The 12,050-nt window shown below is 34.3% G+C and overlaps 1 protein-coding gene and 1 non-coding gene across 3 annotated transcripts; both read right to left on the bottom strand.

The window, feature by feature from the left end:
• Window positions 1–1,984: 1,984 nt before the first annotated feature.
• On the bottom strand, window positions 1,985–7,206 carry LOC120070275 (Galactosyltransferase family protein). Of its 2 annotated transcripts, none has more exons than XM_039022176.2 (8): window positions 6,872–7,206; window positions 5,256–6,069; window positions 4,313–4,551; window positions 3,939–4,214; window positions 3,276–3,404; window positions 2,973–3,149; window positions 2,486–2,593; window positions 1,985–2,379 (listed from the first exon to the last, which is right to left on the bottom strand). In XM_039022176.2, exons 2-8 carry the CDS (start codon window positions 6,055–6,057, stop codon window positions 2,173–2,175), a joined length of 1,938 nt encoding a protein of 645 aa, XP_038878104.1. In that variant the 5' UTR covers window positions 6,058–6,069; window positions 6,872–7,206; the 3' UTR covers window positions 1,985–2,172. The 2 variants fall into 2 exon arrangements, with proteins under 2 accessions (XP_038878104.1, XP_038878103.1); XM_039022175.2 differs by having other exon boundaries at window positions 6,935–7,185.
• Window positions 7,207–7,220: 14 nt separating this feature from the next.
• Window positions 7,221–7,292, bottom strand: TRNAP-AGG (transfer RNA proline (anticodon AGG)). Its single transcript has one exon. It is a non-coding gene; the product is annotated as a tRNA-Pro (tRNA).
• Window positions 7,293–12,050: the final 4,758 nt, after the last annotated feature.

Below are 12,050 nucleotides of genomic sequence, written 5' to 3'. Positions count from 1 at the left end.
CTATATTTATATACTACAAACCATTTTGGTTATCACTCAAGACATGATCCACTTGTATGTCACCACATATATGCTTAAGTCACATACAGATAACCAGGGATTTTATGTTTATTGGTTTGTGGTAAAATCTAAATGTGCAAAGTCAAGTAGTGAAGTAAATATCATTTATATTATACATCACAAGTGTTCGTCCAAAGTTGTTTACAAACTACTGGACACGAGACTTTAGGGCACAAACCACAACCATAATAACGACTGGGTCAAATATCTGTTTTACCCTTGAGATTACGTCTTATTCTTCAAGTCCCTACTGATCCTCTAATAAACAACTGGTTTGTGATCCAATCACTAAACCAAATTCTCTCAGCCCAGTGAAAGGGTGGGGCCCCTTGTTAAGACCTGGATTCAGTACTTGAGAGAACAACCTTTCTCTTATCCCTAAATCGGGTAGGCGTGAACTCCGTCTTGCACCTTCTGTTCCCAGCTATCTATATAGTCTCACCCCTGAAATGGGAGTCTTATTGAGCCGGTGCTGTTGAGCTAACCCTCACCTATGCAAATCTAAGGGCAATCTTGAATAAACAGGGATTCATAGTTAGCTTAGGATTAAGATCGAGTTACCTAGGTCATCTGGGTGAAATAATCAGTCTTATACAGTAAACAACGTTATAAAGTAATAGTGACTTATTTCTTGGTCCTTTATGCAAACTCATTGCATAGGATGCCTCCACTCCTCATGCCATAACATGTACGAATTAGGATCACATCGTATGTAGCACTTTATAACAGCTACATAGTAGGCTGCATCCAATGGTGTTACCAGAATAAGGTGCCCAAACTTATTCATGTACCATAGATCATTTTGACTATTTACTTGAACTCGATCCACTCTTATGTCTCCACATAAAGTTCAAGTACTCATACAATAGTCATGAGCCTTAGTTAATTGGATTTAGACTTTCATACGATTTATGAGATCAATAACAAGTATATTGATTATAGAAAATGTTTATCATTTTACAAACTGCGAGTTTTAGGACATAAAACCCAACATAAACGACCACGGAAACAGTATTATTGGACTCAACGATATTGAAATAACAATGCAAACACATTTATAGAAGACAATATTGATGCACACCTTGTTTTTCTTGATTTGTCGCAAAGAGATGGGCTTTGAGAGTTTCAGTACTCCCAAGCACTTGTGAAAATTTTATAGAGCTAATACTTGTAGAGCACGCCAATTGTTGGATTTCTCAAATAATGATATATAATAATGTAATATTATTATTATAGAGAGCATATTCATAAAATTATTTTGCAATTAATGATTACGTACACGTGGACAATTATTTACTACCAAAATACTACCAAAATTCTAACTCTTTTAACGAGTTTTTAAAAAACGTGCTATTTTTTTAATGCAAAAATTAGAAATGGCTATTTTGGACAATTTTCCGTTTATATATTTGTTATCTATTTTCGATTAGAAATTTAAGTTTTTTTTAGATGGTGAAAACCAATAAAAACAAAAATAAAAATAAAAATAAAAATAAAAATAAAGAGAAAATAAACATAGATTTAAAAGATTAAAAACGAAATCACTATCATTCAAATCCTTATCATCCTCAATTTCAAATCTCCACCAACTTCATTGGTGTGCCCATGTTCATTAATGGAAAGTTTTCAATAAAAAAACTTTGATGAAAATCATAACTCGAGTTTTTTTTTTTTTTTTTTCCACAATGACTAAATTGTTTCAAGACATGTACGAAAGACCAGAATATTACAAAAACTAAATTACAAGGAGTCACAACACAAGTTAACCAAAAATATATTCTTCACGTAATAAAATAAAATTTACCAAAACACTATTTTTACTTCATATCATAGCTGATTTTTTTTTTTTTTTTTTTTTTTTTTGCAAAAATTATTTTGAAAGCTATAACAATCTCAAACTAAGTTCAAGTATCTCTTTCATCTCTTCTCGAAATGACAAGTAAGCTATTTCTATAAAAACGTGTTCAATTTCATACGTTACAACTCTGCCACTGTCCCAAAAATGAAACAAAACCAACAATTTCACTGATCTCAAAAGCCTTCTGATCTCCTACCATAAACCCATAAATTCAAATGATTTCCACAAACAAACACATCATTACCAAATATACACTAATCACAGCAAGTAGGTTCAAACTGTTTTTGCAGCTTTTCCCAAAGGCATAAAACCAATCTTGGGCTTTGGTAATGAGCCAAAATGTAATTGTATTCACAGCCAGAGTTGTAAAATCTTTCTTCATTGATGTACTGTACCTCCTTCCCACCCTTGCTGAATTGCTCAATCCATATGCCCATTGCAACATCTTCAAGCTTAAAAAGCTGAACATAGACAAAAGTAGTTTCAAATAAGGCAGGCATAAGAAGAAAAGCCATTTTGATTTTGCAGTGTGCAGGGAGAAGCTGAGGCGTTTGCTTGTATTTTTACCTTGAGGCTTCTATTCTGGTGGCCTTGGACGATGAATTTTGCAATATCTCGTGATATGACATAACCTGGCCCGTGTGCCCAAGGAGGGTATGTCGCATTTGGCCATTCCTGCATTTATACATAAAAACATGTATAAAAGATAGAATATATTTTGACCTATTTACTTAAACTTTGAGATTTTATAATAGTTTTATATGGCATTAGCATGTGGGAGGTCCAATATTCATTTCCGTGCCTTCCTCTTCAATAATATTAACAGCCTACTTGTTGGATGTGACTTTTTTTTATCCTTAACTTATCAATTTAAACTATTTTCAAACTCCAGTCATTTCATTTTCTCTAAAAAAAAGTATTGATATATTTGCCGGTCGGACTTTTTGAGTTAAGCAGTTTAAGAATGTACAAAACCAAAGCTCTACAAAAAGCAAGAGTTGATCATATGAGAAACAAATCAAACCGATATAAGATCAAGTTTTGAGTCAGGTACCTCCTCACTGATATGCCACTTGCTGTCTTTATCTCTATGGGGTGATGAATCAAAGGAAATAAGACCATACAGTAAGCCAGTAGCTGGCCTGCTTTTTACTCCAGATAAAACTTCATCAATTCTAACAAATGCATCATCATCTGTCTTCATGATATATTTTGCAGGAAGGATCTTGGTCTGAAAATGTCAAAATGAAACTGATAGATCGCACATAACTTATGCAGGGACGGTAAAAGTTCCATGATAATAGTTTCAAATAACAAAAAGATTGGAAAAGCTCGGTTGTTATACGTATACACATACCCCAAACATGCAAATTGCAATTGTTTTCAAAGTGATCAAGCTGTAATAATCAACAAACGGCATCAACTGAATATCACCATAAGCTTCCACTTCTCTCCAAAGCTCCAAATTTACTTGTGCATTCTTATCCTGCAGCAGTAAATTATCCAAGATCAAGAGAATAAATACAGAAAAGGGCATATTGAAAAATACAGGAAATTGAATGAATTGGGTGCAGCAATAACTGCTTGTAACAATATCAGATCAAAAGCATATTGGAAAATAATTATAGCAATCAATTATACATATATACTAGCACCATTTATTTGTTCAGATCCTTTTGGCTTCTCTATTAGATTTCTTTGTGAGAACTGGTCGGGACTTCAAAGTTGAAACATGTCGAACATCTATTGTCCAGCAACTGTACAACAGAGCCAGTAATAAAAGTCTCCAATACTGAGCTGCTTATCCATGGGAGAAATCGGCATTGAAGATGCAAGGATAGCACATCTCAGTCATAAAATAAAATATATAGTAAATATGAGGACTCCGCAGATTATAGGCTAAAAATGATAAGGATAAAAGAACTAAAGCCACAATACTAGCAAAGCGACAAGTTCCTGGAGATTCAAAGATTATAGGGTCAAAATAAACTACTATGAGAATCTAGACTGCATCACTTACAAAGCCTATGAAAAATCGGACCGCTACATCACCACTACGTACAGCCTCATACTGCATCCAAGTCCTTCTCAAGGCCATGCGACGCTTGAAATTGTTTCCAGTAGAAAAAACCCCAACCAACATCAGAAGTCTTCTCTTTGGGATAGGGGGAGCTCCAAGGTGCTCAGAGTTGACAAAATCATGATCTTCAGAAACTGGTAGGCCTTTAGCCAAGGAAGAGAGAAGATCCAAACCACCCGCTACCTTGACTTGATTAACTGTGCATGGTTCAAGTTTCTGCAGAACTTTCACGTAGCCTTCCATTAGTTCAACTCATAATTGAAATATACATATCAGTACCATTAGTTCATCAGAGTGCCCAACTCATACCTTACCTCCCTATATTCGAATGAGGTTTCATGTCTTCCATTGACAGTCATATGGAATCCCTCCAAACCAATCCATAATGTTGCAGTGAACAAATTCCCCTCAATGAATGGAAAATTGGCACTTTCATGAGTTTGCCCTGTGGAAATATTGGTCAGGCTGGTATCACCACTATCATGATGCATACTGATATTTTCTGCTCTGGTGCTTCTGAGAACACGTTCGTTACAAAGAACAAGTCCATCAACTGCCATATTTATTTCCAAAATACATTAGCAACCAGAGGATCTTTCATTCAATTTCATGTGTAAGCAGAAGACAAAGCAGAATGTATTTAAGATCAATCTATCAACACAGGATGAAATGTTATATTAGACCAACTCCACACAATTATGTCAGTCAAAACCCAATAGGCTTCTTAACTTGATCATTTACTGCATCCTAACAACTAACAAGAACGACACACTGGAAACTAAACCACTATGTAATGAATAATTTGAAGAAATGCAAGAACTGATCGGCAATATAGACTTGAGAATATTCAGTTAGTACAGAATATTACATTAATTTGGCATCTCCATCTCAACATAAGATATGTTAATCTTGGCCAGTAAGAGTATGGAAAATGGGAAAAATGGGAAAATGGGCAGCTCAAGTGAGTGAAAGTTAAATTAGCACAAAACCTGTAACCCAATTATATGAATACTTTTAATACTTCCTTTTACTTGAGGACTTTGAAAATTTGTAGAAGACTCAACAAGTAAAAATCAATACTAAATAAGGAGTAAATGATATTACAGAGAATTTGAAGATAGGGCTTCCTACTCTTATACCAAGTTAAATCATCACTAAACCTTAGAAATTAAGTCGATGGGTTACACTAAGTTTAATTATATCAATACTTTTGATAACGAGTATTTGGGGGCTACCAAACGTATCATATAAATATACCTTTATAAGAGCTTGCAGACAGATGAGCTGGACACCTCTCCTCTTTGCCCCACTTTTGTTCATTAGTCCACGTATTTTGAACTATAAATGATTCGTCAGACATGTTGTCACCGGGCAAACTGACATTGTAATGCAAGATAATAGGGGGATTTGGCTCCCCGAAAGCCTGAGAGCCTAACAGTTCAATCCGGAAGCCCCCTTGCTCTCCATTAGGTATGCCAACGAGGGTAATAGAAGAATCCTCAACTAAACCGCAAGGGATTTCAAGAACAATTCCCCCAGTAGGTGAAATTTTGGCTGGTGAGCTTACAGAGGAAGGGCATACTTCATGCTTCGAGTTGTTGCCATTACCGACTTTAATGGTCTTTTCTGATTTAATAACTGACAATAAGTCACCCCATGCAATGGAAGCCTCTTTAACCCCTTGTATTGTTTCGGGTAAAAAATCAGACCTCGACAACAGGAGATGCATGTGCGACCACAGAAGTAAAGCTTCTGACTCTCGCTTAGTAATATTATTTGGAGCGATTAGATCACTGAGTCCTTCAACATTTATAAGATGAGGTCGTCCAGGTTCTGACGCTCTCGCTACTTTAGATTCCAAAGACTCGTTGCTGCTACTATGAGAATTTTTGGTTGGATGATTTCTGAAAAAATCACGCGCTGATTGCTTTTTAGGCTGGGTATTCATAAGGCCATAACGCAAAGCCAAGATTGTGGCAAGTGCTAGTATTAACGTTCCTCCATACCACTTCTTCATTTTTTTTTCTCTCTTATATATGTTTGAGAGATACCACTTCATCTAAGGAACTTCCTGCAAATTACAAGAGAATGCATAGCTCAGCACTCAGAGTTATGCTTCAAATCATAGACATTAATATTTAACTCAAATCAAAATGGTGCAGTAAATTATTTTCAGATCATCGGAATCTAGACTAGCTATATACAATAAATGAAATCCTCAAGTAAATTACAGCATTTTTTACCCGAAAGGGGCATGGGCCTCGTGACAAATTATCACACAAAAACAAATTCATAAGTTGTCCATAGCTTCTTTGTCCACAAGTTATTTTGAACAAAATAATACACAAAAAACTGAATATTGCAGTTGATTTATACTCGAAGCCTGAAGAAAAACTACAATATGAGAAACTACAATATGGGATCTTCTTTTCATCTTTTGAAGTCAATTAATTGTAGCTACCAAGGCAACAGACAAACAAGCTCAATGGCAGCTCTCAACTCGCATATTCAAACCTGGCTTGAGAAAAGCCAATTCCACCAGAAGCACATAGAACTTCCATCGAAGAATCACTTAGAATCTTAACAACAAATTTAAGTGCACGTAGGAAATGAGCTAAAGCTAAAGAGAATCCATGTATTTGAATATCATATATCAAGAAAAACAAAAATCAAAGCTAGAAAAGCTACGGATTTCACTTCAAGCAACGGTATTAGGCCCAATCAATCAATTAACAGAGCGAAAGATTTTAACCAAAAATTCAATTGCATATCGGAAATGAGCTGAAGCTAAACATAATCCGAGTATCCGAACATCATATATCTAGCAAAATACAAGCTATTAAAGCTACAGATTCCACTTCAAGTAACACTACCGTCAGCAATCGATCAACACAGAGAAGCAGAGCCGTGGAGATCTGCTGCAGATAATCAACTACCTTATTTCAAGCTTCCATCAAGAAGGTTCGGGAGATAGGATAAGCATTTGCAATGTGCAACAGCCGTTAAAATTGCATCCTTTTTTTGAGCTCGAAAGCGGAAGAACAGTGGAGTAGAAGAAGAATTCCGGTGATCGGAAGTTGATATTTCCCGGCGGTTTGTTGGTCGGAACTTGGGAGAAAGGCGGAGGCTATTAATGAGACTTTGTGTTGACAAAACGACAGCCCGGTGCTGCGTTTTTTTGGAGCATAGAAAAAGAAAATTTTAGTGCAAAACTGTTTTGAAGGGGCATTCCGAGAATTGAACTCGGGACCTCTCGCACCCTAAGCGAGAATCATACCACTAGACCAAATGCCCTTTTGATTGAAATCTTTAAAACTAATATATTGAATCTTATTACAAACATTTAAATGTATTTGAAATAAAGACTATTCTAAAATTATAATAATCTCCTCTTGCTACCGTAAATATTATTTTATATTTCTCAATTAGATATAGTCAATACTATCTCAAAATCTCAATTTATTACCTTATTTACTATTTGCTACAATTTTTACTATTTTACATTCATAATTTTTTTTATTACAATGTTTACTGTTTCCTTCTCAAACTAAAATAGTTTACACCTCAAATACGTACTATTATAATCCAAATTAAAATAATCTATACCCCAAACACAAACTATTATAACTCAACTATAATAACCTAAGACTATATAACCAACTCCTTATCCCAAACACCGCATTTGAAACTAAATTTAGAATTTTATAATTAAAACAAAACATTTTAAAACTTACAGGCATGATGAAATTAGTACATTTAAAAACGTTGCGTATAATTTTGAAATCTTTATGAAAGTAAAATGATCTAAAACTTTATTTTTAAAAAAATCTAAAATTATTTTAATATTTAATTATATTTAAAAAATAAATATATTGATAAGAACTTTGAGCCCTATTTGGTTTGTGATGTGTTTTTGGTTTTATGTTTCAAAAAGAACAAAAAGTATAAAGGAGTTGTTTGATAGCTCACTAAAGTTGGGTTGGGTGGGTTTAAAAAGCCCACGTAGTATTTGATGCCCGTTTAAAAGAAAATGGCAGGTTATAAACCCATCGTTTTAACCTACTACTTTCTCTCTCCATTTTACACCACTTTTTCGAGGTCTTTTAATACTCTCCCCATTTTCTCTCTCTCTCTTCCCCCATGCGTTTTCATTATTCACCTCTCTCTCTTTTCATCTTCTCTCTTCTTTCGTCGTTCGATTTGTCTTCCTTCATCCCACCTCTTCTCCCTCTGGCTTGTATGGGTTGTATTCTTCTCAGACTTCATTCTATATTTGCATTTTCTTGTTGAACGATGCGTTTCTCTTCTTCAGTTTTCTTTGTATAGCTATTTTTCTAGATCTTGTAGACATGAACGATTTTTTGGTAGATCTAACTATTTTTTTTTGGTAGATCTCACTATTTTTTTTGGTAGATCTAAATATTTTTTTGGTAGTAAATATGAATGAATTCCTTGTAAATTTAACTTTTTTTTGTGTGTAGGTCTGAAATCTTTTCGAAACTTAGTTTCTGGCTTAGGATTTATACATTCTTGTCTTGATTCCCTCATATGTTATTTGTCCTTGCATGTTTTGAACTTCCAATTGTTGTTGGCTCTGTACTTCGTTGGATTCGTTTTTGTTCTGATTTAGCTTCCCGTCATTTTGGGCATCCACTACTACAAAAACAACATTACTTGACGCTTGAAACTTTTGAGTACTTGATGTTTTTATTAAAAAAAAGTCAAGTAACATGTAAATTTGATGAAAAACGTCAAGAATAATGGAAAAAAGCGGAGATTGGCACAAATTTTTTGGATTTTTTCATTCCGTTTTTACTTGACACTTTATATAGTCAAGTAATTTGTGGTTTATTTGTGAAAATATATTTAAAGAGATGAAAAATTGGGGGAGGTATCCCCAAACCCTTCACATCGGTGGTTCTTCTTCATGCCATTGATGATTCTTTCACATTGTTGGTTCTAGTTTACGTCGTTGATTCCTTACGCTGCCATCGCCAGTTCCTTCATGTTGTTGGGTTTCTTCAAATTTGAGAAAACATTATGATGGAATTGGTAGGTCATAGGTGTTGTTTTTAATGTCTTGTCCATCATTTAGAAGGCTTGCAGCAGACTAGTATTGCTTGATGATTAGAAAAATGAATCTACCATTGTTTAGTTCTTTGACCAGATCATTAAAAAGTATCACATCAACAATCTGAAGATTACTCGACCAAATCAATAATCCAAGTGTTGGATTTTATATCCTAAAACTCGTGGTTTGTAAACAATAAACTTATTCTGAAAATTCAATAAGTTGTTATTGAATATATTGCTTATTAGAAATCCAATAAACTTAAAAGTCCCTTGACTATTACATGAGTACTTGAACTTTATGTGAAGACATACAAGTGGATCGGGTTCGAGTATATAGTAAAAAAATGATTTATAGTATATGAATAAGGTTGAGTACTTTATTCTGGTAATACTATTGGATGCGGCCTACTTTGTAGTTGTTATAAAGAGTTGTAAAGTACTACAAACGAAGTGATCCTAATTTGTACATGTTATGACATGAGAAGTGGGAGCGTCCTGTGCAAATGAGTTTATACAAGATCGGACCACGAAACTAGTCACTCTTACTTTATAATGCTGTTTACTATTTAAGACTGACTATTTCAAAGCGATGACCCAGGTAACTGTACCTTAATCTTGAGCTAACTATGAACTCCTATTTGTTCGGGATTATCCTTTGATCTGCAAACGGTGAGAGTAGTCCAACGTCACTGCTCAATAAGCCTCCCATTTTGGGATAAGACTGGATGAATAGCTGGGGACATAGCCCTGCAAGATGGAATTCACTCCTACCCGATTAGGGTTAGTAGAGAGATTGTTCCCTTTAAGTACCGATTCTAGGTCTTGAACAAGAGTCTTCACCCTCTTATCGAGCTGAGAGGGACTCGAGGATCACAAATCAATTGTTCGTTAGAGGATCAACGGGACTTAAGAAACAAGAGGTAATTTTGGGGTTAAAACAGAGATTCGACCCAACCATTATTACAAACAACTTGTGAAGGGTTAACTTACTAATCATGATTATATCGAGTGGACATAATATATCTACGGAGTTCAACTATGGGCTTTAGTGGAGTGACCCATTAGTTAACGAATGGGGGTTAATTTGGTTTAATGAGTTTAGCCAATTAATCTCGGATCGTTGGAGCTCATGACTTGTAGGTCCGCGAGGTCCCTCTACTGGCTCGTAAATTGATTAGCTCTAGAGTAGCGTGATAAGTTAATTTGAAACGTTCAAATTAGAATTAAACGAAATTGGAGAATTAATATTTAAATATGATTTAAATATATGGAGATGAAATTGTGTAAAATTAATTTAATTTTATAATTAAATTAATTAGAAATATTTAAATTGTTTAAATAATTATTTATTAATTTTATTATAAAATTAATTTTGTAAAATTAATAATTTTTCAATTTTATAAAATAAATTGATTTATGAAATCAATTATGAAAATTTGGAAAGAAGAAAAAACACAAAATGGAAAATTGAGATTTTCCATTATCATCTTCAAGTAGCTCACACTAAACCCACCTCCTAAGTCTTTAATTACTCTAAGCATGAGCTGCATCTCATGCAGCCATTCTCATTGCATGATGGTCTGCAATATATTGAAGAGATTAGAGTGAATTTGAGGGAATGCAATCGATAGAATATTACTGAAAAATTCGTGAGAAGAAGGAGTTCTTCATTGCCAAATTCCTTGAATTCAAGCTTATTTTGAGCTCCACAACTCAATCTAGAGCACCAAAAGAATAGTAGGGAAGATCTTGGGATGGTCTAAAATAAGAATTTAGAGAGATTTGCAGCTGAAATCAAACTTTGAAGAAGTTGTTTCTGCTATAGCATGCTTTAGTTTCAGTCAAAATTAATGAATTAGATTGCTTATCGATCCTCGTCGCTTCCGCTGCCTGCTGATATGTTCCAACGCCAAGATCACTGTTGAATTTTTTTATTTTGACGATTAACCTTGTGAACTTCATATAAATTGCAGCTGACCTTGCGGAGATGCTGTCAACGGACATGGAAAAAGAATAACTAGGCGGACACCGACTAAACCAAAAACTGCATCCTTTGAGGTACATTATTTGCCCCTGAATCCTGTTAAATCTGTTAATATTGGATAGAGAAGAAATTCCACATGTGTAATATATTGAGATTTCAATAACCACTCATTCAGATGTGTGATTTCTATTAACTCTGCTTCTTTCTTCCTGTAGAAGAAATTAATTTTAAGCTTATAATCATTATTTTCATCTATATTTTTCTTTGTTTTGAAAGGTTATATCTAAGTCAAAATTTAAAAACTTAAAAAAGTAATGTATAAGCTTTGTTTTTTGTTTTTAAATTTTTGATAAGATTTCAAATGTGTTTTTATGAAAGTGAAGTAGACAAAATTGTTAGAAAAGAAGCATACATTTTAAAACACAACTAAAGAAGTTGTTATCAAATGGACCTTTAGAGTTCATTTTTCACTAGCGTTGATATCATGTGCTTGGTTTTCTATGTACTAATATGCTCAAAATTTGATCCACTATATGTCTCACATATGGTGAAGTAAACTTTGAAATCCTTTGATCTTGTAACTTACAACATTTAGTTTGTAAAGAGATTTCTTACATCTCCAGGGCTGCGAATATCTCACTTCAATGAAGATGGAGCCATTGTTGGGTCTGATCCTTATTCTCCTCCTCTCAAAACCAACGATGCCGCGGAGACATTTCCATAAAAAGAATCCACGACTACGATGACGACTTTTGAAATCTCGTCGGCCCTTTGTTATTGAAATTGAACTTGCTATTAGTGAGGTTCAGAGATGCCGCTCTAGGCAAGTCTCAGAGTTCCATTTATCTCTCAGTACTTGTGATTTTGATTTAGTGTTCTTGTTGATTTTCTTGTGCTCAAAATTGGAGATGTTGATTTTGGGGGTTAGGACATAATCTATAGTAACTACCAATATTGAAAATATCTCACTAGAACGTAACTTTTTTTTTTCTTAC

The sequence above is a fragment of the Benincasa hispida genome, chromosome 1 (assembly GCF_027475165.1).
Source record: "Benincasa hispida cultivar pf3 chromosome 1, pf3_genome.v1.1, whole genome shotgun sequence".
NCBI lineage: Eukaryota > Viridiplantae > Streptophyta > Magnoliopsida > Cucurbitales > Cucurbitaceae > Benincasa > Benincasa hispida.
This window is presented reverse-complemented; position numbering and strand designations above follow the sequence as displayed.